The sequence below is a fragment of the Sceloporus occidentalis genome, unplaced genomic scaffold, assembly GCF_023333645.1.
Source record: "Sceloporus occidentalis isolate IW3139 unplaced genomic scaffold, rSceOcc1.0.p SCAF_13, whole genome shotgun sequence".
Taxonomy (NCBI): Eukaryota; Metazoa; Chordata; class Lepidosauria; order Squamata; family Phrynosomatidae; genus Sceloporus; species Sceloporus occidentalis.
The window spans coordinates 4,039,548-4,065,546 of record NW_028316993.1 but is presented as its reverse complement, the minus strand read 5'-3'; the positions used below and the strand labels follow the sequence as shown (position 1 = coordinate 4,065,546).

At 45.6% G+C, this 25,999-nt stretch overlaps 2 protein-coding genes and 1 long non-coding RNA gene across 6 annotated transcripts in view; 2 read left to right on the top strand and 1 right to left on the bottom strand.

Annotated features, from left to right (window-relative positions):
- Positions 1-4,702, top strand: part of LOC149304624 (uncharacterized) — a 25,296-nt gene extending 20,594 nt beyond the window's left edge. Inside the window, exon 5 of one of the 2 annotated variants that reach the window (XR_016271865.1) lies at positions 4,397-4,702. This is a non-coding gene — a long non-coding RNA (uncharacterized LOC149304624). The remainder of the gene's footprint in view (positions 1-4,396) is intronic. The other variant, XR_016271864.1, reaches the window with a different exon arrangement.
- On the bottom strand, positions 484-6,345 carry LOC149304623 (uncharacterized). Its single transcript, XM_089478998.1, has 4 exons — positions 5,715-6,345; positions 5,012-5,204; positions 2,846-3,898; positions 484-2,216 (listed from the first exon to the last, which is right to left on the bottom strand). The coding sequence occupies exons 1-4, from the start codon at positions 5,795-5,797 to the stop codon at positions 2,082-2,084; spliced, it is 1,464 nt and encodes a 487-aa protein (XP_089335124.1). The 5' UTR covers positions 5,798-6,345; the 3' UTR covers positions 484-2,081.
- WDR62 (WD repeat domain 62) lies at positions 6,115-25,999 on the top strand. Of its 3 annotated transcripts, none has more exons than XM_089478989.1 (30): positions 6,116-6,373; positions 7,744-7,835; positions 8,175-8,237; positions 8,978-9,035; positions 9,980-10,150; positions 10,554-10,688; positions 11,316-11,498; positions 11,620-11,780; positions 12,813-12,984; positions 13,171-13,308; positions 13,751-13,926; positions 14,691-14,782; positions 16,034-16,159; positions 16,322-16,389; positions 16,995-17,116; positions 17,456-17,531; positions 17,771-17,882; positions 18,417-18,480; positions 18,715-18,837; positions 18,952-19,094; positions 19,805-19,857; positions 20,993-21,196; positions 21,657-21,799; positions 22,043-22,179; positions 23,062-23,202; positions 23,408-23,537; positions 23,627-23,732; positions 24,346-24,412; positions 24,873-24,958; positions 25,356-25,999. In XM_089478989.1, exons 1-30 carry the CDS (start codon positions 6,266-6,268, stop codon positions 25,620-25,622), a joined length of 3,717 nt encoding a protein of 1,238 aa, XP_089335115.1. In that variant the 5' UTR covers positions 6,116-6,265; the 3' UTR covers positions 25,623-25,999. The 3 variants fall into 3 exon arrangements, with proteins under 3 accessions (XP_089335116.1, XP_089335115.1, XP_089335114.1); XM_089478988.1 differs by having other exon boundaries at positions 12,810-12,984; XM_089478990.1 differs by lacking the exon at positions 25,356-25,999 and having other exon boundaries at positions 6,115-6,373; positions 12,810-12,984; positions 23,627-23,712.

The following is a 25,999-nucleotide window of genomic DNA, read 5'->3' as shown; positions in this document are numbered from 1 at the left end:
CTTTTTTAAAAACAAAGTGAGGAGGAAGTGCATATTTTGCAAGAGTGAGCATGGTGGGGCGGTGCAGCCTTCCAGGGATTCCTTGGGCACTAATGTGGTCGCCCATCCTTGCATGAAAGTTACAAAGAATTCTTCAGTAGTTGGACAGGAAAAAAAATCCAGGGGGAAAAGAAGATTCTGATACACATCAGAACGGCGGCCAAGTCTCCAGGTCACAAAGCATAAGATAAATCTTAGCCAATTCCAAAAGGTATCTCTGACCTCCCTGCAAGTTGGGCAGAACCACGAAAGCAGGGATCCTCTAGAAGAAGAATTCTGCACCTGGCACGCCTTCTGAACTACTCCTATTATTCTCCAGAATCATAATATACAGCCCAGGTTAGGTCCTCCTAAGAGGCACTCCTTCTTATCTTAGATGGGGAGGAAGGATGTTAGCAACTGATATTCTATTCCACCGTTCCAGCTTTACAGAAGGACTCACCATTTTGTTCAATATATTCCATTTATTCATGTTTAAAAATTAAAGCATTGTTACATACACATCAATCCCAAAGAGGCTCTCCCCACTTCTCCTTCCCACTTAATCCCCAAGATCAACAATCACAATGTCATTTAGTTAATATTTTTAGCCTCTCCTGCAATACCCAGGTTAGTTTACAATCACAGGTACCCGTGTTAAAAAAAACATGAAGAATTAAATACAAATTTTAAAAAGAGGACTTATAATCACAGTCAATCGCTCTCTCAGGAAACAATCATTTTATTTTGCATGTGGAGGGAATAAATGTATGAGATGAAACCTTAAGGGTGAGTTACAGAACTATGTGCTCCTGAAAAGAATAAGCTAAAAGGAGTCTAGATACTCAACAAGTTCTGAGGAAGGTTGATGGAGAACACAAAAATAAGCCAACAAGAAACAGCCTGTGTTTCCTATGTAATTCTTCCTATGCAATACAAGTTCTTGGACGTGGCAGACCTTAATTTTAAGTGTACATCTTTTGTACTAGACTAGAGGCTCTGGTTTGGTGCATCTCAAAGGTTCTAGCAAAATGCTGAATTGAATCTTCAAAGACATCTGCTCATCCCTGATGTACATCTCCACTTCTAACATTAATTTTATATATGCTATTTTCACCCTGGCTTTTCCATCCATGCATATATGGTAACTGCCATTCTCCTTTTTCCATTCTGTGTCTTGTCAAAGTTTTATGTTCTCCAGTTCTCCCTGTATCTTGCCTTTTATATGCATCATCTCATGGCGTTGTGCCTGTTTCCCACAAGCAGAAAAACAACTGTGGGGATAGGTGCCAAACACCCCTGGCTCTTGATCGGATGCTTTTCTTGCAAAAGATACTGAAATATCACTAAACGGTGTAGTAGTTCTGCTGGAGCTGAGAAGATGCTGGTATCCCCTCTCTCACACTCGCACACACACAAACACACCCTTTGAAGCCAAGCATTTTTGAAAGCCCACAGAGGTGGACGCAACAACAAATTATGAGAATTCAAGATGCCTGAAACACAACATAGCACTGTTTCACCTCCAAGGAGCTGAGCTGAGAAGAGTGACTGTTCTGGATGACAACTCCCAGATTAGTGCCAACTCAGCATGGCCAAAAAAGTTGTCACGCAATCCAAAAGGTGAACTCTTTCAAGCCCTGTGTAAAAGTATAGGCTACCAAGACAACACCATAGATCTGGCTTATATCACCAAGCCACAATGAGAACAACAAACTAGGTTGACACCAGCAGCATCACCTTGGCTCAGGCACAGAGAGGGAGGCAAACACGCACACAATCAGTGGTTTATTCCTCCACCAAGACCATTTTATATGCAATCATTTCAGAGAAGGAGGGAAAACAAAGAAAGAACCCACACCCCAATCCCACAAAATAAGGTGCCACAGCAATAAGGCCATCAAAGATGCAGCCGGAACCAGGGAAAGGCTTGGTGGGGTCGGCTTTGCAATTCTAGCAGCAGAAGGGTACAAGCTCTCTGGAGATTTTCTGGGACGGTGCCTTTGGCCAAGTCGAACAAAGGGGGATTGGCTCCTGACTGTCCTCCGTCTTCTCCCACAAGGCTACTGCTCTTCAACATGGATGATGGTCTCATTCCCTTCTTCTGGAAGCTGAGGTACGGTGTAGACCAACGCCTGGTCATTGTCCTGGCAGATAATGGCAACTGTGCTGCCACTCTCCGGCATTATAGTGCTAGACTGCAGGCAAGCCCAGGAGGGAAAGAAATAAAATGGGTGTTAGAGATCTTGTATGCCTCTTAAGAAACTGTGGAAGGGGGGCAAAGTGTGTGCATTTCTCTAGCCTGGGGTGAGGCACTGTGGGTCCCTCAAATGCTTCTGGCCTACACTTGATTTCATCCTAGCCAACTTCACTCCAATTCTTCTGGCTTCAATTCTTAGGTGTCTTCCCTAAGAGTAATAAAACCTTAGCTGCTGTGGCTCAGGTTCATTCTCTTTTTATCATTGCGTTTCCCCTTTACACTATCCTTTCTGCCATTAGTGAAATTAAATCTGTGCATTTCTTGGGGCAAGAACATGTCATCTTTATTACTTAACATGTTCACATGGTGCACCATTTTCTTGACCAAGAGCAGCACATTGAAATTTTCTGCTAAAGCTTTGTGCATATGTTACTGCTTTTCTTTATCTCCATGAGGGGATACACCTCAAGAAACCTCAGCAGAGCTAATATCACATACCAAGCTTACACAGGGATGCCACTCTGAGGTTTGGGGCTCTGGGTGGTGGCAGCCTTGGTGCAGCCACCTCTCCGTTCATACTTGTGATGGTCTCTGACAGTTGCATCCTGCCCCCCATAGCTGACTTACCATCTCCAGGAGCTTCAGCTTCTCCTCTGATACCAGGTTTTCCTTCCTCAATTGCTCCACCACCCCCTCCATGGCTTCCAGCTTGGCACAGTGCCGGCGATGCCGCTGCTGGAGCACCTTCACCTTCTTCTGGAGGCCTAGCACCACGTCCGCCAGCTCTGCTGTCGTCCCCTCCTCATTCTTGTGGTAGCGATGCTCCTCCAGCTGTTCCTCCAAGGACTCCACTGAACTCAACTCTCCCAGCTTCTCCTCTTCTTCCTCCTCCTCATCCTCGTCCTCCTCTTCTTCCTCCTCCTCAGTTGGGGAGGCCTCTGGAGAGGCCTGGTTGGAGACAATAGGGACGGTGGAGACAATTGGGACACTGAGGGCAGATGACAGCACAGTCTCAGGGGGAGTCACGATGGAGGAGGAGGCTGCTGTAATGGGAGCAGTGGGGATGGTCTCAAAGTAGGCCACCATTTCTGTAGCGGAGTCCTCCAGGGAGTTGAGGACAGTGGCAGCAGCAGCAGAGGGATCAGTCTCCAGGAATGGCTCGATGGAAACGTTCTCAATGATGAGGGCGCCCTGCTCAGTGGCCACAGACCCATCGGTCACCAGGGCATGCAACGGAGACTGGTCGGACGCAGGAGCAAGCACCTTGCATGGCACCGCCACTTCTGCACAGAACTGTCCGGAGACCCCCAGTGAAGAGCTTGGCAAAGCCTTGAGGGCAGGTGGCAGCGAGGCCACAAAATCAACCACCTGTTGCTCCACTGGGTCTGGTAAAGCCTCCACCGGAGAAGCCACAGTCAACTTCAGGGGCTCCACAATTTGAACCAAAGGAACAAGATTCACGGCCTCAACCAAAGGGGCGGAGAGGGCCGAAGACTGGGTTTCCACATAGATAGGGGCAGACCCCACCCCAGGATCTATGGCGATGGCAAGCGTTTCCAGTGTGCTTGGCTCTTGGTGGCTCACAGCTTGTGGCCCTGGCATGCTTCTCTCTCCCTGGCATTGAAGGATGAGTTTCTTGGCTGGCACATCAGACAGAGGCCTAGCAGAACTTTCCCTCTTCTGCAGTACATATTTATATATATATAAAAAATAAAAATTAGGAAATAAGAAAATAGATTTTTTAATTACTTATGAAGAACATTTCTATCTCACCTTTCAGCCAAGAAGGCTCCCACAGCAGTTGACAAATTGTTAATTTGACAAGTTCCCTGCCTTCAGGACTGTGCGTTCCTTCAAGTCATTTCCAGTTTATGGCAAGCTTAAGGCAAACTTTTCTGGGGGTTTCTTGGGGAGATTTATTCAGGGGAGGTTTGCAATTGCCTTCCCTGAAGCTGAGAGCATGTGACTTGCCCAAGTTCACTCAGTGGGTTTTATGGCTGAGCGAGGAATCGAACCCCGGTCTCCAGAGTCATAGTCCAACACTCAAACCCCTACTCAATACTGGCTTCTCAAATGGAGGTACATTTAGAAAATTAATGCTGTTTTCATGTGATGGCTGCTTAATTTTGTTTTAACTTTTTAATTATCTTTTTCAAAATGTTTTTATTTTGCTTTCAGCCTTTGTAAATTGCCTTGGGTCTCCTCTCCAAGAAATCCTACTATGTATATGCAAATACTGGAAAGTACAAAAACCTCTGAAATCCAAAACACTTCTGGACCCAAGCATTTTGGAGAAGGGAGGCTCAACCTGTGTGTATTTTGTTACTTATGTTGAAACCAAACATGGCTCCGCATACTGAGGAAAACACAAAATCTTTAATGAATAAATGTTTCCTTCTGCATGAAGTCCTTCGTATTGTTGACCTGAAGGCAAAGGCTGCCTTGTTCACAACTGATAGTACTCTGGGAGCCTTTTTCTTTGTTGGACTTGGTTACATTTAAATCGGCTTCGCACCTGAACAGAAAGTGACTTAGGTCCCATACAGACGGGCCAAAATAAAGCTGCTTTGGGTCACTTTGGAGGTATGCTGTTTTAAATGATGCATGTGTCCTAAGACTCCAGGCTTTGACATGGCTTCTGGCCTCTTAGGACGCATGCATCATTTAAACAGCATACCTCCAAAGTGACCCAAAGCAGCTTTATTTTGGCCTGTCTGTATGGGGCCTTGATTCTCATATAGGTATTTCCCCCCTCAGACTGCCTTGGCAAACAGTCAGGCCTGGCAGACTCACCAGAGGGCCATTGGACGTCTGGAAAATGGTGGGGACGGCGTCAGGCTTCAGGTAGCGCATTCCCCACCGGTTTTCGAAACAGGACGGCGCAAAGTGTTCGCTGCACAGATGCTGGTGCTTTGTTGGGATCCATTCCTCTTGGTTCAGCTGGGAGAGCCATTGCTGCAGGCGCTCAGGATTGTGGAGAGGAAACCTTTGCGGAGAAGAGAGGAAAACATCTTGAAAGACTTCAGCAAACAGGCCTGACTACATAGAACTGAAACCAGTGCCATTCCCCCTGTATGTCCAGTGTGGGTCCCATAGCAGACAATGGCTCAAGGCTATGGAATTCTGGGAGTTGGGGGATGATGTGGGTCCCATAGCAGACAATGGCTCAAGGCTATGGAATTCTGGGAGTTGGGGGATGATGTGGGTCCCATAGCAGACAATGGCTCAAGGCCATGGAATTCTGGGAGTTGGGGGATGATGTGGGTCCCATAGCAGACAATGGCTCAAGGCTATGGAATTCTGGGAGTTGGAGTTTGTTGTAGGGCTCCGCTCCAGGCCCACAACAAACTCCAACTCCCAGAATTCCATAGCCTTGAGCCAGAAAAGAGCCTCTGACCCTGGCTGCCTTTCGGAGGAGTCACTCTCTCTCAGCCTCCCTCCGTGACGTCACCACTCCGTGACGTCACAACCCTCACACAGAGGAAAGCGGACTGACTTGTAGAAACTGAGGCGCTGGCTGCCCGGCCTCGGCTGCCCGGCCGAGTTGGAGCAGTTGGGCGCCCGGCAGTACTTGGTCATGGCGCCGGCTTGGCTTGCTTCCCTCGGCCGCCCTCCGACCCTCAAAACAACGGCGACGTCACGACGCCACGCCCCCTTTTTCTTCCTGGTCTCGCGCGCACGCGCAGTGAGGCCTCAAGAAGCCGCCCGCTGCCCGAGACTTCGCGAACTGGAATCTGATTGGCTGAGGCGGGGAGGAAGTGTGGCCGCAGAGATAGGAAAAGCGAACGCTTGGAGAGGCGGGACCGAGGCCAGAGCCAGGCCCCCCTCTGATTGGTCAACCGAGGAAACACAACGTCGCTTGCCGTCTGAGACAAGCCGTGGTTTCATTGGCTGGGCCCCGCAATGATTGACAGGGCAACCAGCCAATAGCAGGGCGGCGCCGGTTTGCCGCGCGTAGTTTGGGTGGGCGACGGTTAGTTAGTCAGTCAGTGGCTGACTCGCCTCCGTGGGGTCTCTGCCCGCAGTTTGGGGCTTTGAGAGGAAGACATGGCCGGAGGAGGCGGCGGCTCCTTTTACGCCGGGCCAGGGACGCACTCCGGCGCAGACTCGCCGCTACTCTTCAGCCTGAGGCGAAGGTCGAAGCACCAGGAAGCGGTGAGGGGCGTGGCTAACGAGCTGGAGGGGGCGTGGTACAGTAGCCGAAGGGGCTAACTAGTGTCGGGGGCGGGGCTACCAGGCGCAGGGGGCGTGGTACTGCGGTGGGCGTGACTGAGCTTCAGGGGGCGTGGCACACCGGCGGACGGGGTCGATTGGAGTTAGGGGCGTGACTAACGAGCTTCGAGGGGCGTGGCACAGTGCTTGACGGGTGTTAGGGGCGTGGCTAACTACTTTGAGAGGGCGTGGTAGTGTAAAGGGCGTGGCTAAAGAGCGTCAGGGGGCGTGGCACGATGCTGAGCGGGAGCCAACGAGTTGTGGGCGGGGCTAGAAATATTTAGGGCGTGGCTAAGTAGGACTGGGGTGCGTGGCGTGCTACGGCTGAAGGGGCGGGGCAATTAAATAGGGAGGGTTTAGCGCGGTGGTGGGCGTGGTTAAGGGTTGAGTGGCAGGTGTGCGTCTTGGCCTGAGTGAATGAATGGCCTGAGCTCTTCCTTGGCTCAGCCTATGAAGGCTAGCGTTGCCTATTACCCCTTTCAAGGGGTTTTGGCCTTGAATGGACATTCTCTCCCACACTCATGGCACTTATAGGTCTGCCCTTGGCTTCCACTCCCCCAGAGGCACCTGAGGGAGTGGGTTTAAGCCTAGGAAAGCTAGGACCAGTCCTGCTCAATTGGAAGACTTGGGCGTTGGACTCGGACTCTGGAGACCGGGTTTGAATCCTGGCTGGGCCATGGAAACCCACTCAGACAAGTCACACTCTCTCAGCCGCTCAGGGGAAGGCCAGGGGAAAGCCCCTCTGGACAGTTCAGAGTCGTGTTAGTCTGTGGGCTCAGTATGTAGAGAGATCTTGGAGCACCTTTGGGGCTGACTGAATGAAAGAACTCAGCAGCATGAGCTTCCCTAGGCTTAAGCCCACTTCCTCAGATGCGTTTGGTCAAATCTTGCCAAGAAAACCCAACGATGGGCTCATCTTAGGGCAGCCGTAAGTCGGAAACCGACTTGAGGTAACACGAGAACAACAACACAGGTTAGTAAGGGCCCAAACAGACCGGCCAAAATAAAGCTGCTTTGGGTCACTGTGGAGGTATGCTATTTAAATGAGGCATGCGTCATAAGAGGCCAGAAGCCACACCAAAGCCATGCTCCAGTCTTAAGGACCAGAGTGCAGCTTTGGCCTCTTAAGATGCGTGCGTCATTCAAACAGCATCCTCCAAAGTGACCCGAAGCAGCTTTACTTTGGCCTGTCTGTTTGGGCCCTAAGCCTCCCAGTCCCTCTCTGAAGCTTCCCTCAGAATAGGCAGATGTCTAGCTTTGCATTTGCTGACACAGATTTCGTCCTGCTCTCCTCCTCCTCCTCCTTTTGGCAGGTGGTGCTTGAAAAGGTGTTGGGGATAACCACTCAGACCAGCAGTGGCTTGGCCTGCGACCCAAACACAGGACAGATAGCGTATCCGACAGGGTAAGTAGTGCGATCTTAGGCTGCATCCACACTGGAGAAATAACACAGTTTGGCACTGCTTTAACTCTTTTGCGGCAGCTCCGCTCTGGGCCCCACAACAAACTCCGACTCCCAGAATTCCATAGCCTTGAGCCACAAAAGAGTTATCTTAACAACAGAGATTGAAAAAGTTACTTTTCTCTTCCTTTGGACATTTTGAAACAGAGGCTGGACGGCCGTCTGTCGGGGGGTGCTTTGATTGTGAGTTCCTGCATGGCAGAATGGGCTCGGAGCTCCCTTCCAACTCTGGGATCCTACGAAAACCCTCCTTACGGAAACGTTCTCCATCTTTCTTTCCAGATGCGTGGTTGTGGTTTTCAATCCCAGGAAGAATAAACAGAGGCATATCTTTAATACGTCCAGGTAACATATATCTTGTAACTCCTGATGGTTCGAATGTTGTTATTTGTAAATGATGAGTCTCTATATTGGGAGAAAGGCAGGATATAGGAAAATAATAATGATAACACTTGGTGTGGTTTTCTGCCAAGGTGCCAATTCTTGAGAGCCAGCATGTCCAGTGGTTTAAGTGTTGGACTACAATTCTGGAGACCAGGAGCAAAACAAAGATGCAATGCAACTATAACCATCACTTATTACATTCTTCTTTATCTTTATATCATCTCGGATCTTGTCTCGTCTTGCCGTCTTCTTCACTTCTTCAATTTCTCTTATACATCTAGTCTAATTATTATTATTATTATTATTATTATTATTTAATAATCTATTTTTATCCCGCCTCTCCCGCAGGATCGAGGTGGCTTACAGTATCAGTAAAATACTGACATATTCAGGTATCTAGATGGAAAGCGACTGTCAGGAGCTACCTGTAATTGTTGCTTCCCTATAGAAGAGAAACTTCTATAATTAGATTAACCACCTAATTGCAGGGAATGACTCAGTGTCCACTTTGGGAGTGGAGTGAGATTATCACATGTCAGAAAATAAACCCTCAAATCTGCCAGGTTTGCCAATAATAAATGTGTCAGTCATTCAGGTGCCATAGGTGTGGTTTGGCTGACTAACACAGCTAGTCTTGTGCCATTCTTTGTTGCTGTTGTTGTTGTGATAAGACAATGGGAAGGTTTCTGTTTTCCTTTCAGGAAAAACGTGAGCGCTTTGTCTTTCTCTCCCGATGGGAAATATATTGTTACTGGCGAGGTGAGTTTGTAAGGATTTTTATTATAACTATACAGTATTAAAAGCCCTTTCTTGTCTAAAGAGATGAGTTGGTAACACATTTCGGTGACACAAAACTGTAGCATGGAAACCACACATTTTTCCATCCATCTTTATTATGTACAGCTTCTGGCAGTGTCTAGAAACTCCTTTAGCAAAAGGATGTACATCACAACCCTATCAGTTTGAACTCCCTCCCCAGCCAGTAATTTCTTCATGTTGTTTTATATCCAGAAACTATGGACCGACACAGATCCTGAGATAAGATAGATTAGGGTTGGCTGCTAGTTGAAGACGCAGGCTCATAGTGATACTCTGTATTATGTTTAGAACTGGGCTCTCTGGCATTCCCTTGCGCTGGGTATTCCCAGTCCACCTTGGATCTTGTTTGTGCAAGATTGTCTTAAAAAAACAATCTTGCATCTCTAGATCATATCCTGTTTTGAAATGTCTTCCTCAGTAAACATCCAATTACACTGCAGAAATACATAAGCATGAATAATAAACAAAGAACGTGTTTTTGTAATATGTTATTTTTAATCTAATTTGTTGGTCATTGCCTTTGTATCAGTCCCAGTCCATGTTTTGCAGGCATTTAGGCACTCGGTGGTTTTGGTCTACTTAATTCATTATTTTAATTATATATTCTCTTTCATAACTAGGTGCATTTTTCTGCAGTTGCGTGCTCTCATAGCATTTTATTTAATTTGTTTCCGACTACTGTCCATTTGTGTTATTTGTGCAAGAATGAACAGCACTCTTGCTGGCCTGGAAGTCATGGCCTCTGGCCTGGAAGGTCTCCTCTGTTATGAAATAGCCATGAGCTGGTTGTAAGGAGCCCCATACTCTTAATTTCCTAAGCACTGGTCATCCTTGGCTCAGATGAAGCCTTGTACCAAAAACTGTTCTGGGTTTTCCTCCTGCAGAACGGACATCGCCCGGCAGTCCGAGTCTGGGATGTTGAAGAGAGGACACAAGTGTCGGAGCTCTACGGACATAAACATGGTGTGGCCTGTGTGGCGTTTTCTCCCAACATGAAGTATCTTGTCTCTGTGGGATATCCTCATGACATGATTGTTAATGTGTGGGACTGGAAGGTAAGAAACTGCTTGGCAGGCTTCATGGGGAAGGAACCACAGAAGGTTGTCTTGCTCTGAGACGTTGGAACATTGCAGCGTCTAGAATAAGAGAACCAGACACCAAGGATATCATAAATCACAGGTCTTCCTCAGTTAATGAAGCAGTTATGTTCCTAGCTTTGCTTCTTTAACTGTACCAAAAGTAGAAATAGCATTAAAAGAACAGAATAGGTTTCTGCATGTAAAAGCCTTTTTAAAAAGAGCTTCACCATCAGAAGTCTTGTTGACTGAGGTATGCATGTACTCCATGGTTCCAACTGGAGAGGGTCAGCATAGTCTTACAGGTTCTCTTCTGGATTACTCCTCCCATTAGTACATTTCTCCAAAATACTGATGGGTATTTTTTTCCCTTGCCTCACAGAAGGATGGGCTAATTGCCTCCAACAAAGTATCTTGCAAGGTTATTGCCGTCTCCTTTTCAGAGGACAGCTACTTTGTTACTGTCGGTCACCGCCACGTTAAATTCTGGTTCCTGGATGTGTCCAAGGAAATTAAGGTAAACTTCTCTGTCTGCTTAAAGTAAAGGCAAAGGATGTGTCCAGGGAAATATAGGTAAACTTTCTGTCTGCTTACAGAGAACAAAAAGTAAGGAGCTTCTCAAAATACAGTGGGCCCTTGGTATCCACTGGGGTTTGGTTCCAGAGCCGTGGGTGCTCAAGTCCCATTGTGCACAATGGGGTCTCTTATATAAAATGGCAAAATCAAGGTTTGCATTTTGCACTTTTAAGAATATTTTCAAGCCATGGGCTGCAGAATCTGTGGATGTGGAGGGTCAGCTATAGTTTCCTGATAGTAATAGGTTTACTGCCTGCGTTGGTGGGTCTTCACTTTTCAAGTACTCATTAATATTTCTTTTATATACCAGGAGCTTATTTCAGGTTTCTCTCCAGACCAGTATTATTCTACAGTTTAATAAATAAATAATATCCTCAGAGTTCTAACGAAGTCTCAGAGTCTATAAGGTGTGTTTGTTTTTTGTACCCATGCTGTTGTGATTATGGTCACAGAGGTTTTGACGCATCTTGCAACATCCGGGAGAAATTGTTGTTAGTCTGCAGTATTATTTTTTAAATCAAATATATTCTGCTTGAACTTTGGTCCTGAAAGATTGCGTTCATTGCAGATTAAGGAGACTGTCCCACTGGTTGGTCGCTCTGGCCTTCTTGGGGAACTTCACAACAACATCTTCTGTGGCGTTGCGTGTGGGCGAGGGCAAATGTCTGGCAGCACCTTCTCCGTTTCTTATTCTGGGATCCTCTGCCAGTTTAATGAGAAGCGTGTGCTGGAAAAATGGATTTATCTGAGGGTAAGAATGCCTCTTCATGAACCGCTCTTGTTTCTGTTTCAGAAGATATGAATCTTGCATTTTTTAAATTCTCTGTTCTAGTCTAACTCTGACCATATACCTCTGTTTTTCTTCCATTCAGGTATCTCTAGCCTACTGTATCTGCGTTAGTGAAGAATTTATTTTCTGTGGTTGTGCCAATGGAACTGTGCGCATCTTCCACACTCATAACCTGCATTACCTCTCAGACTTGCCAAAGCCTCACCCTCTGGGTGTCGATGTCGCTGGAGAAGAAATATTAAGGTATTAATTTTAAGGCTAGGGCTTCTGGGAAACGATATCCAAAAATCTGCAGGACCAAAGTTTGGGAAGCACAAGCTTAAATCATAGGTTCTGGACTATATTGGAGCAGGTAGTTCTTAAAGTTTAGTTTCAGCTCAATAACACTGTCTAGGAGGTTTTAGCATCGCCGTCTTCTTCTCTTATGTTTGAGAGTGACACTAAGTGCCCGAGTTTTTGTGTAGTCAAGCAGCCAGGACGGCTTGGGACCTCAATATTTGAAGAACCTTGCTGGTGCGGCCCTCCTCCATGTCTCCCTTGTGGGAGTGATATCTCCCACAGAGATGTGGGAGAGGGCTTTCTCGGCTGTGGTGCCCCATTATGGAATGCCTCCACTTTGAGGCCCTAATGGCACCTGTGTTGGTTTCTTTTAGGCACCAGGTTTGGCTTTTCATTAAAGCCTTTGGGCCCTAACCTCTCTTTTAAGGGTTCCTGCACATGGTTTTAATTTATAGTCTCTTCTGCTGTTTCAGCTCATTGAATTTTTAAATATTATTTTATTCTGTTTAAATGATTGCATTGCTTTTCCCTGGAATTCTTTAAAATGGTATTAACTTGCTGCTTTGAAATCTCACATAGAGGGCAGGATAGTTCAATAAGTACCAGCAAATAAACATCCTTCCAAAGTCTTGCTTGTAGAAGCAGGCTGTTGTCTGCATCTTTCAGACATCTTAGAGACTGCATGGCTGGAGTGCAGACAGCCACAGCTACATACTACAGTCCAGCCCATAAAACCTTGCTCATGTGGCCAGAAGGAAGAGCCATGGGTGGATCACACATAACGCTCATTGATGTGTGGACACTTAAGACCCCAAACTGTACCAGGCACAATACGATTTTTAATTACAATTTTGTGCCGGCATTTTACCACCACTTGCTTGAGTCTTCTGCAGCATTTTAATGAACTTAACAAAAAGAAGATTAAGTGTTTGGGCTTTTTTCCCCCTTTGTAACCAAGAGGAATATTTCCCTCCCCTTTTTGGTATTTTCAAGAAGACCAGATGCCACTTACCCGGACACTATTGCCTTGGCTTATGACCCCTGCCATCACTGGCTCTCCTGCGTATACAAGGATCACAGTGTGTACATCTGGGATGTGACGGACATCTGTAAAGTTGGGAAAGTGTGGTCTGACCTCTTCCATAGCTCCTTTGTGTGGAATGTCGAGGTGAGCTCTTTGGAAATGTCTTTCTGGTGCTTTTCTTTCACTTGGTTTGAGGCCTCTTCGGAGGGAGGGAGGTAGACATTGCCAAGAGGCTCATACTTTCACCGTGAGGTTGGAAAATCCTAGGTCTGTTGTATCTTTTTAGCTTTTCTGTCTCCATGTTTCTTTCTCCTTTGGATGTATTTTTAGGTTTATCCTGAGTTTGAAGACCATCAAAGCTGCCTACCCCCAGGATCCTTTTTAACATGTTCATCGGATAACACTATACGTTTCTGGAACTTGGGAAATGACCCACAAGCTCATTTTTCAAATAATGTCTACAGTAATGTAAGTTTCCATTTTTAGTCAGAAGTATATCAGTCTAGATATGATAAGAGATTTACCTTGCAACTGTTGATCTATCCCAGTGACTTGGTAGGTTAGAAAGGAGGCATTTCAAGGGCTCAAAATGACTGTAACTGATTGAGTTTTAGCTCCAAACTGTCTCCACTATTATCCAGGTAGAAGAGGATATTTTGCTTTATTTTGATCCTCCCCTTCTCCTAGTACCTGGATGCAAAATGGGCCACAACATAGTTAAAAAATCAGATACATCTCAATGCACAACAAGTTGTAGTAATAAAACCACAAGTAAGTGGGTTATATTAAACCAGTAAAAAGGAGGAAAAAGAAAAGTATAACAGTTTTAACATTTAATATTAGAAAAAAGTGTAATGTGTGCTCACAAAGGTGTATACACATATGCATGTTCTTCTTTCCTTTCTTAAAGAACTTACTGAAGGTTGTATACGTGGAGAAGAACACCCATCATTTACAGGATTCAACAAATGTTCCTGATCGAGGTGAAAATACCAGCTGCCCTGATGTGAAATCTGGTGTCCGTGTGATGCAAGTGAGCCCTGATGGCCAGCATTTGGCCTCTGGTGACAGAGCTGGGAATTTGAGGTGTGTCCTGAGCCTGTCCCTTTACATCTGTCAGGTTTCCATTAGGAACTGATGGAATTTCAGCTTCAACAAGGAGCTCACAAACCTTTTAAGAAGGAGATCTTCAAATGGAATTTTGTCTTTGTTATTCACTAACCCTTTCACTCAGTGGACTCACTACTGCCCTGCCACAGCTATTCCAAGCCTGGTGAGAGCAGTGAGGGAACAGAGAAGTGCTGATAGCTGGATGTGAAGTGATTACATCTTTTCTTGAGGACCAATGGAGTCTTCTAGAGGTCTTACTGGGTTATGTAATAACTTTGCAGCTGACTACAGGGATGTAGCCATTTATGTCCCGGGTTGAGCCTTTGGTCAGTGCAGAGGGAGGTAGGGAACGCCAACCTCTGCATCAACCAAAAAAGAGACACATGTAGGCATAAACTTGACAACCCTGACAATATTGAATACATATCCTACAGGTAATGGGTTAGAGCCAGAGAAAACCATAGAAGCATAGAGTTGTTGAGTTTCAAGGGATGCAGAGATCATGTAATGAATAGCTAAAGTATCCATAGCTAAAATATCTCCGACAGAAGGCCACCCAACTTCTGTTTAAAAACTCTGGTGAAGGAGAGTCCATCACCTTCCAAGTGATCTATGTCACGAGTTGGTCTACACCATGCAGAAAGCAGTTATTATGATCTGGTGCTCATATATTTTTGTTTGTTTTTTGCTCCATACCCCAAGTGCTGTCAATGAACGTCAAATGTCTGTTTGTTCTACAGGATACACGAGCTAAAATATATGGACGAAGTGATGAAAGTCGAAGCCCACGATTCAGAAGTTCTCTGCTTGGAATATTCTAAACAAGAAACTGGTAACATTTCAGATAATATGAACAGTTGACTTCTATTTCAGTCTTCATTCTCATACGTAGGCGGGATACAGACGGGCAGGGGAAGACGTCTTGGAGGTGTATTCTGCTGAATACGGAGCCTCCAGACCGCCCACCCTGGGGGCGTGGCTCAGGTGCATGGGGCTTCCACATGGGGGGCAGTGAAGACGCCTCACCTGGGGCCGTTTCGGACCCGCAGTTTCCAAACCACCGCCTCGGAGGACGCTGCAAAGAGAAAGGCAGCTTCCTCACGGGCGGCCAAAAACGGGGCTTTTTTTTCCCTTTGCCGGCTGGCGGATGCGCAGCTGCAGCGCTAAGTAGCGGCGGCAGAAAGCCTATGGGCACATTTAAAGTGCCCAAGCCCCTTTAAAACTTTTTCCCCCGCTCTGCCCAAGAACAATGGTTGTCTCCTGCCAGCTGGTGATCAGCTGGTGTTGGCATCCTTGTCCGCTTGCACGTTGGTAGTGTCACCAGCATCATGGATGCCTCCTCTCCTTTGGTCCCCGTGCTCCTGCTGAATCTGCAGTGCACAGCCACAGCTGTCGCCGCTGCCATCCCCCATCACCTCCCTTGTACATATGTAAATATTTACAGTTTTAGCGGTTTTTATTGTTAGGTGAAAATGGCACAGGAATGTGTGTAGGGGCTCACTTTAAAGTCCAAACTTTCCAAGCAGCGCATGCGTACATGTTGCTCTAGGGTTAGGGTTAGGGTTAGGGTTAGGGTTAGGGTTACGAGTCTTAAAATGCGCTGCAGCTGTGCTGCAGCTTCCACACCTGCATGGCAGCTGATGCTGCAATTAAAGCCTGACTGCAAACTGCGCATGTTCCAGGACCCCGACTCATTATGCGACGCAGCAGACACGGAGCTTTTAAATGGGCAACTTAAATTAGCGGCGTAGCAATTCTGACGTACCGGTGCAGCAGCTTACAGACAGAGCTGCGCAGCTGCGCATCAAACGGAAAAGAAGCGGAGAAAAGCAGCACCTTTTTAATGCCGCCTCTTCCCGCTTGGGGCATGCGGGGGGCATGTTCATGGCGGCATTCAGGTAAGGCCCGTCTGAAGGCTACCTTCATGACGTCATGAATACATCCCTTTTTGCCCGTCTGTATCCCGCCATATTTTCCGTGTCTGTCATCAGTTTGTTAGGGTTGTGATGCAGTTCTGAAATTAAATTTTTAGAGAGCTCTTTGGACCCATTCCACAATTCAGCATCCTTTCTGTTGCCTTTAGGGATGGCTCTGCTGGCCTCAGCAAGCCGAGACAGACTGATCCACGTGTTAAATGTGGAGAAAAATTACAAACTAGAGCAGACATTGGATGACCATTCCTCAGCCATAACTGCTGTGAAGTTCACTGGTAAGTTACAAAGGCTGTTGCATCTTAAATGCAGGTAACCTTTTCTTTTCTTAAAAACATAGTAGATTCACTTCCCAGCCTTAAACTGTGGAAGAAGTGAATGGAGATTATTGGGTTCTTCTGTCAGACTTCATGTGCCCCCGCCATCTTTTTGCCCTGCAGGAAATGGAGACGTTCAGATGATTAGCTGTGGAGCCGACAAAAGCATCTATTTTCGCAGCGCTCAAAAGGTTTTTATAATTGATTTGCATAATTTCTTATAAGATGTGACAATGACCACAGCTGTAGGATTATTTAAAAGAGATCTGGATTCCTTAATGGAGGATAGTCATGTTCAGTGGCTATAGGGAGCCTCCATGTTCAGTAGCAGGGTGCCAGCACTTAAAGAGCAATAATGGGGAGGAGGGATTATGACCCTGTTTCTGGTGGTTGTGAAGCAGTCCCAAAGGCATTCAGGTGGCTAATGGAGAAGCCAGATGCAAGGTCTGATCCATTTGGACTACTGTTATAAACCTGAACAGCTTGTCTGCTTCATCCAGAAGTCTGTTGGTGTTCAACAAAATGGAACCACCCCATTTGTACATTCTGAGCCTGGGTTTTGGGGAGTGTTTTTACTACAGCTTCTGAAATTCCAGAGCCAGCAAAGCTAACAGCCATGCTGGATGGTGAAATTCTGAGAGCTGCAGCACGAAAAGTAACTCTCCCTGGCTCTGACAACATTGTACAGATATACTTTGTTTATAACCCACATCCAGACTGCTCTAGATTACTTAAAATTTTGGGACACCGTTTTTGCACATGCCTGAAATCATTGTTGAGTGGGTTCCCTCTCCAGATTCCAGATGGAATTAATTTCATCCGAACCCACCATGTAGCTGAGAAAACAACCTTGTACGACATGGATGTTGATATAACCCAGAAATACGTTGCTGTGGCCTGTCAGGACAGAAATGTCAGGTAAACTCTTCTGTGACTACCATGCTCAGCATTTGCAGAAACTCACTTATCCCTTGGAATAGTGGGATTTTTAGAGACAAGAAAAGACCAAACATTTTCCTGCCATGTTTCTCCTTGTGCATGCCTGGCTTTCCCTGTTAACTGCACCCTTTCTGTTTTGCACTTATTATTATGTGCTTGCAGTCCTTTCCTTGAAAGCCTTCATTTCTAAAAGCCTGTCTGCTTGCCAACAAAAGGAAGGGGGCATTGTAGCCGCCAATAGCAAAGAACAGCTCTTCATTCTGCTAAACTAAGAGGCTGCTGAACACACCAAGCTTAACTTTACTGCTCTCTTTCCAGGGTTTACAATACGGCCAGCGGGAAGCAGAAGTGGTGCTACAAAGGCTCCCAAGGTGATGACGGATCCTTACTGAAGGTAAGCAAGTTATGTTGGAAAGCTTCATGTAAAAACAGGAATGTGTTTCTCACAGTGCAAAGCCAGAGACTGCTTGCTTGCCCACAAGGGGACGCTCGCCTTCTGGAACATGGGAATCCCAAGTCCTTATTCCGTCTCATTGAGAAAAGAAAACTGTTTTACAAACAGTAAGGTGGTATTTTTTAATATAAAAGCTAAATATGAAGGAGTGAGGTCCCTTGTTTTCAACCCCTGGACAGGTCCAGTTGGATCCTTCTGGAACATTCCTGGCTACTAGTTGCTCTGACAAGAGCATTTCCATCATTGACTTCCGCTCTGGAGAATGTGTCGCCAAAATGTTTGGCCATTCAGGTTTGTTCGGCAGTCTGGCCGTTTCTTTCTTTAGTTCTTTTGATTCGGTCGTTTTTCAGAAAGACTATATCCAAGTTCCTCTTTACCTCCTCTCAGTTACTCTCACTGTTAACTTTCATGGTTATGAAACAAATTCCTAGAAATGGCCTATCGAAAACCAAAGATGAAAAAGAGTACAGCACCATTAAAAAAAAGCTCTTTTCAAGGTAAAAATCAATTTCCAAAGGCTGGCTGGGAAAGAAAGATCTTAGCCTGTCACCAAAAGTTCAAGAAAGAGGGAGCCATCCTAGCTTTCCTAGGAAGGGAGTTCCATAGTATCCAAAGTCCTGTCCACATTGGGAAGTGCTTGTGAAGGTGGTGGGGCAGAGAGAAGTGCATCTCCCACAGATTTTAAAGCTCATGCAGGCTCATATAGGGAGATAAGGCCCTCCTAGTGTTACGTACATACACACTCCAAGGCCAGTTAAAGAAACAAGAGTAGTTAAAAAAAAAGCCAATGAGTGAAAACCAATCATGTTGATCTTTATATTGCAGACGTTGTGACAGGAATGAAATTTACCTTTGACTGCAAACACCTGATCACCGTTTCAGGAGACAGGTGAGAGAACATGAGATGTGTGCCTTCGAAATGTGTGAGGTCCCAATTCTAAGAGGTTTCTTAGTGGATTTATGCCTGTATGTGGGGTGCGGGGCATCTTCAGATTGAAAGCTGAGTCCAGACAAACTGACAAACTTCCTGCCCAATGCCCTATTCCACCCCTACTCCACTGAGTCCCATTCTCAAAGGCCCATAGATTTCCACATTTCAGTGTCCCTATTCTCCTTTTTTCAGTTGCATCTTTATATGGCATCTTAGCCCTGAAATTACCACCTGCATGAGGCAACACTTGATGGAACTAGATCAAGCCCATGAGCAGAGGAGAGCCAAGAACCTCCCTTGGTCACATCAGCTCAGGTACTGGGGCACCTTAGGATTTGGGGGCTCGGATTGAGGCGTTCCTCTCCCGCTGGGAATACCCTTCTGTTGCTGTGCAAAGAAGGGGAGCCCTTTAACCATAACCTCCTTCAGGCAGGAAACCTACATTGCTGTGCCCAGCAGAAGGGACCCCTGTGCTACCCAAGGCCTGACTAACTATGAAACAGAGGAGGAGGAGGAAAGGGAAGAGGAGGAAATGTCTCTTCAGACTCCCACTAAATATGACCTTGATACAGGTATGAAGGCACTGGACACTCATTCAGAAACCTGTTGGGCAGGGGGTTGTTGCCAGGGATGCAGGTGGGCAGTGGGATTTCAGTAGGAATCACAGTGAACCTGGAGCCACCAATACCTGCTCCCCGCTGAAGGGTGTGCCCAAGTGTGGATCCTGTTACACAGGGCTGGGCATAGTATGTGTTGCATATAACTGCTGGAGGCCATTTTTGTGCCCCTGAAAGACTCCCACCAGCTCCCAAAAGGTCCCATACACCATGATTAAAAAAAAAACACACCATGATTTTCAGGCATTTCATACCCCCAAACCACACAGAAAATTCCCAAACATGTGTAAGCATGTGAGAATACCTCAGCCCACTCTTACAATATGTGTGTGTTCTTGTTCTTATCATTGTCTTTTTGTTCCTTTCTCGTCACCCATCCCATCCTGGTAAAATTATTAGCTCACATAGACCAGGAATTTTGAGAAAACTTGCCTTTGCTTTACATTAAGAATAAAATATATTTATAGTCATCATTGTGGTTTCTGAGACTCAATAACTAAACCATCTGTATGATCTAGTTCTGCTTGAGATTCTTGCTTTGCTGCTTTTTTGCTGTTTTATTACATGCAAAAAGGAGGTTTTTCCCAAATGAAATATGTAACCTTTCTATTTATGGCTCATCCTAATATGTCTATGGGTCCCCCCCCCCCTCTGTTGTTCAACAGTTCCCACATGCATCCTGACCAATGGCAAGCTGCCCATGTGGGCCAAGAGACTCGTAAGTTGCATGTTGCAGTCTTGTTGTCTTCATGTATGGATAAACAGGCATAGCTGAATAGAAGTAGATTTGAATTAGTGCTGTGTTGACTGGTCCTCATTCATTCTTTTTTGCCATTGAGAGTTGGCTGTGAAACTTTGCCTTTCTTACACTGGCCCCAGTAGCTGGGTGCAGGACAGAACCATGAAGCACATTTGAGACCACTTTAGGCCACTTTTGAGACCAATTGGTTTATTTTATTTTACTTCTTCATACACACTGATGGAATATAGTATCAAGCCACAGATATTTAAGAATTCGGTACCTATATTTGTTATTGCATGCCTTCAAGTTAATTCCAACGAACAGTGACCCTGCCATAGAGTTTTCTTCTTTTAATGCTAAGAAAGTGGAACTTGCCCAAGGTTGCCCAGTGGGTTTCCATGGCTAATTGAGCATTCAAACTCTACTGTCTCTCAAGTCCTCATCCAACACGAAATACCTGTGATTTAGTACTGTACTTCATCACTGAATCTGAAGAAGTGGCTTGAAATCTGTAAAGCTCATGCTGAAATAAACCAGTTAGTCTCAAAGGTCCTGCTGGGGTCCTCATCCCTTCCCTTTCTTTTTTCCATTCTTCCTCCCCTTTTCTCCCCCTTTTTAAAGGCTGTAACATATCTCTTTCAAAATGGGCACCAATTGATTGAAACATGATTAAGATGAAGAGATCCCTCTTAATCCCAGTGAGAGTTCATTACAGCTAACTTTGCTGCTTAAGCGCAGATCAGGCGGACAGCAGTGAAGCAGCTGGCTGCATTTTGAGTATGATAGTTGCTAGAATACAGGCTTGACTTTGATATCAGGAACCATTTGCAAGGATGAGAATGAGTTCTGATCCACTGGGTGCTTAAGAAAGGGAATTAGTCCCCTTCAGCTTGTCACGCTTAGTAAAAACAACAAGAATAACAGTGATGATTACTGCTTTTTGCTATGGGGCCCTAAACATACGTTAGTATGTTTGAAGACAAATCCATTCAGAAGGCTTACAAATGTCCCTAATGTTTATTTTTCTTTCTTGGTCTTCTCCATAATTAACCCAAATGAGCCTCAAGAAGAAACATACCTGCTAAACTCTCTTCTCTCTCCTTCTCTCTAGCTTGGGGAGGCAGATAATTCGGAGAGCAGTTCCTATAACACCAGGGTGAGTTACCAGCCACAAGGGCGATGGGCCGAGCGTGCCAACAAGGAGCCGATTAAAATCATACAGGCCCCGGACCTCAACTACTTCACCCCAATTAAAAATGACAGCATGGATGACATCAAGCTGGAGCCGCAGAATTTGGATCGGCTGCTCTTGGAGGTGAGAATACTTGCTGCTTTGAAGAGGCTTGGAAAGTTTGCCTCTGCACTCAGAGGCAGCATGGGATAGTGGTTGGAGTGCTGGACTAGGACTGTGGGAGACACAGTGTATGAACCCCTGCCCAACCATAAAGCCTACTGAGTGACCCTGAGGATGTCACCCACTTTCAGCATCAAGAGAAGCCAATAACACACCCTTTCTGATCAAATCTTGCCCAGAAATCCCCATGATGGGATCACCTCAGGGTTGCCAGAAATGACTTAAAGGCACCCAGCAACAACAAACAACAGTCCACACATCTGTTGTGGAAGCCATTTTATAGCCTTAGGCTCTCATGATCATTTGTAGTTTGTCTGTTTTCCCGCAGTTTGCCTTCAACCTCTGAGGGCAGCCTTCCTAAGTAACAAATAAAAATAAGCCAAGCCCATTTTGGTAAAGAAAGCTGTTGTTTCTCTTGCAGAGCGAGAACTCCCTAGGCAATGTAACTGAAGAATTCAAGCAGGCAGAGCTGTTCTCTGAAGATGAAGTAACTGAAGAGCTGGAAACCAGTGGGCATGGCCTACATGGCACACAGATTGGCACCCACCCATCTGACAGACAGAGGTCAGTCTGTGCTGAATGCCTAGGGCTGCGGCCACAGGACTGACCATAGGCCCAGTCCACAGTGACCTTTGAAGAAGCCATGTTGCTTGCTGCTCTTTTCTCTGACTTCGATTTTCCTTGTCAAAGGGCAACCTTTTCCTCCTTTTGGCAAATACGGAGTTCTCTCAAAATCTGAAGTAAGTGTTAACTGATGAATATTTTTTTCAAGCAGCATTCACGTTGTCCTGTCTGGCTTTTTTAAAGGGAATATGTGAAGGAGTTACCTCTTCATCCCATTTACCAAAAGGATGGTGCTGGCACAAAGGAGAAGCCCCTAGATAAAATCTGCTCTGTGACTCCCTTGGGCTCCGAGGCATCATCTTATGGCCACCAGCAGGAAGGTCAGTTTCCGAAAATGCTGCCTTAATCCTGTAATCCCATAATCCCTTCTGCTGATACCTAGAGATATGTGGGTCCTTTTGCTGTGGGAACTGCAGAAGGCTTTTATCCCTTCCTTGGCTTTTGCCCCAGAATGTCTACAGATTAACCCAGCGGCTAGAGAATTATTGGCACTTGGCCCTTGATTCCTCAAAGAGCATATGCAAAAGAAGCCACATTTAGCCAGTCTCTCCCAGCCTCTTCTTCCCACACAGCCCCAGAAAATTGTGGGGAGGAATAGAGAAATGAATGGGGACATCAGAAAGGGAATCTGTCATCATAAGGCTCCTAAAATTGATCCTGGCTAAACTGAGGACATCACACTTTGGACACACCATGAGATGACATGACTCATTGGAAAAGACCATAATGCTCAATAAAACAGAAACTAATAGGAAAAGAAGAAGGCCACATGAAAAAAGGATTGATTTAGTCAAGGAAGCCACAGCTGTCCTGAGTTTGCATGATCTGCACAGGGCTGTCAAGGGCTAGGACCCTTGAAGATCTCCCATTCAGAGGGTCACCATAAATTGAAGGCAGTTTGATGGCAAATAACCACAACGCACCAATGGGAAAAAGAGAGGCTGAAGCTGATGGGGTGTTACCTTTACAGACATGAAATGAGGCAGTTTCCTCAGCCACCTTTCAAGAGATGTGGTGTGTCATGTTAAGAAATGAAGTAAGGTAGAAGGGAAGAGACTTGTACGAGGTCATTCAGGAGGATGGGCAAAGTTAGTCGGAGCAGAACCCAGAACATGGCCTAGCATTCAAAGCTTTCTTTGTAGTCCATAGCCTAACTCAGCCTTTTCTGTCCCCCATCCCTTCACTTGTCTTTCTGCTGGTAGACCAAGAATCTGTGGCCTCGGAGGTGGAAACAATTGGCCCGGCCGAACACTTCCAGCAAAGCAGCTCTTTGCCCCAAACCCCAGAGCAGGAGAAGTACCTGAAACATCATTTTGAGACACTGGCTGATGCCCACACAGAAGGTAACACATGAGTTGGGGGAAGGAGAAGCACAACACCATTGCCAGGCAGTCCCAAAGTCACAAAGGCCCTGCTCATTATGTCTGCCACCACCTACAGAAGCATGACTGCCCCAGTGTCTTCCCATCTGTTTGGGCACGCTTTTGATGTCAAATATTTTAAGAAAACTTATGCGCTTTCTCTTTCTCTTGGCCCTTTTGAATCCAGAAAAGTTTGACGGTTGCCTAAAGGATCTGACGCCACCTGAAGACAAGGATGAAGAGGAGGACACCTTGTTCCTGAACCCTCGCCTGAGCATCTCTGCCAGATTTCACTCACGCTGCCAAACAAATAACCGGTTGGGAGAGACTTTTTCCCCCTTTGTCCATTACTGAAACCACTCAGTATGAAAATAGGCCCTGCTGAGGCTATGCTCCCTTTGCACAGGTTTACCACCTCCTTTCTGCCATGGGGCCAACAGCATGCTGAAATGGCAACTTCAGAGCTGATTAAGGAGGAGAGTCCACTATCCAGTGAGTTGAAGAAACTGGAGGCAAGTTGATCTTCTCAGCAGGCCAGCAGCTCTTGCAGTCAGTAGTTTTAAGGTACAGATGGAATCATGGTGGATGTTTGGGCGCCAAACCTTGAACTGGTCCTGCCAAGGGTAAGGCAGGATAAGAAATTCTGAGGTAAATCCAGAGCTTAGAAACATTATTTTTGAATTTATATTACCCAGAATCACCATGGGCAGTGGCCATGCTGGCTGCAGGGTTCTGGAAGCTGTAGTCCGAAAAGTAACATTTCCAAGCCCTAGAGAACTCCTGCTTTGCATGCAGTGTTAGCCTGATGGTCTAATCTTCATTCAGAGGCACTCTTTTGTAACACAGAGGTGTTGCAGAGTATGACCAAACACAATTGGCTCATGCTTTTTAACCAAGTTAATAAGTTTATTGATGCTCACAACTAATATGATCTTTATAGAGGGAAATAATATTATGAACCCAAAGGACAGACACTACACCGTTATGGAGAAAGTGTTGGGAAAAGTCAGTGTGTATTTTGCAAAGAGGTAAAGGTCAGGAAGATTGTTCTCAGACATCTTTAGTAAAGTGAAAAGTCAGTCTTATAACTGGATTCCTAACTGTGTCTAAAACAATTGATTTTAGAAACCTTCCGTGGAAGTTTGCTCTGGGCTGAAGGAAAAGATTGATGCTAAAGTATACAGCACTTCTGGTAAGTGACTAAAATACTTGATTTGTGGCAAATTCCAAACTCTTTCCTTCAGATTAGTGTGACAGCAGGACATGGATTTAACTGCTGGTCAGTCTTAAGTGCCTGTCTGGTGTGCTGGTTTTAGTGTTGGACTTCAGGAGACAAGGGTTTGAATTCCCACTCAGCTATGGAAAACCTGCTGTGTGAACTCGGGCAAGTCCCTCTCTCTTATCTTCAAAGGAAGGCAATGGTAAATCTCCCCTGAATAAATCTGTCCAAGAAAACCCTAGGATAGGGTTGCTGTAAGTTGGGGACAACTTGAAGGAACATGATCACAATAAACAGTTCATTATTTACCCAGTTGATATCAAAAGTTGTAGCATTTGAAATGGAAAAAGTGTACCTTGCTTGTTTTTCCCTTCCTTCCCTGCCTATATTAAAACTCCAAATACATAGAGCTTTAATTTCTTTCTGTTTTTAGAAGCCCAGGTTCTAGTCAAGAACTTTGAAAGGAACTTGCATCCTTTGTGCACCAAATTTCAAGAGACTTTGCAGCTTTATGATGAGGTAAGATGGAAGGCAGGCAGGAATGTATAACTAACTGCTTGGGATTTGGGGGGGGAATTAAAGGCAGCCATGCTGGTCCAAATATCAAAACAAAGAATCAGAAAGTATAGATTGTAGTCATTGTTTATTTGGCTGTACTGTGTTTTAACCTGTGCTGTGAGTTACCTTGTGTCTCTTGTTGAGGGAAAGGCAGGCTATAAATTAAAATGGAATCAAATAAATAGAGCATCCCTGGAGCTTTGAACACAGCTTTTTCATGCGTGTGTTGGGACATTGTTTTCTGATGGTTGTCGGGGGCAATTGGCTTATAGTTTGTAAACTGCTTAGAGACTGCTGAGTTCAGTATGAAGCGGTATAGAAATGTAAATGTGATTGCTGTTCCTACTCCGTTCCATAGGTGACTGCCTGCAGTGGCTCAACTGCAGAGGATCTCCTCCATATCAAGAACTCACTCTTTAGTACTTTCTGCTGGATGAAAAATGAGCTGGATTCACGCGCGATCAGGAGCCACATGGATGCGGCCACAGCCACAGACAGTTCGTCCTCTTGGCCGAAGCACCTCCAGGACAGCGAAACCCGCTCTCTTCTGAAACATTACTCTGACTCTCTGCTGAGTATAGTCCAGAGAAAGCTGGATGAAATTCACAAGACGGATGTGGCTTGAAATGTCCCAACTATTTCTCCTTTCGCTGCACTGATGAGCGCAAGCTAATGTGGGACAATCATTGCTTTGTAACTCCTGAGGAGTTGGCTGTTCTTTGAGAGAACTGGTTTGAATTTTAATTACAGCCTTTCCCTACACTTTTAGGCAATTCACACACATACTGACAAGTTAGTTCTTTTTTAGCTTTCTGGCAGCCTGTTGCAAGCAGCGTTCTTTATAAGAATGCATGAAGAAAGAGGCGTCGAACAGCCTTGCATGTTCTGGGATTTTCCTAGTGTTTTCTATGTGTGCGTTGGGACACTGTTTTCTGACGGTTGTTGTTAAAATGTTCACGGTTTTAATGGGTTCAGAAAATAATAAAAATTCAGTTCTTTTAA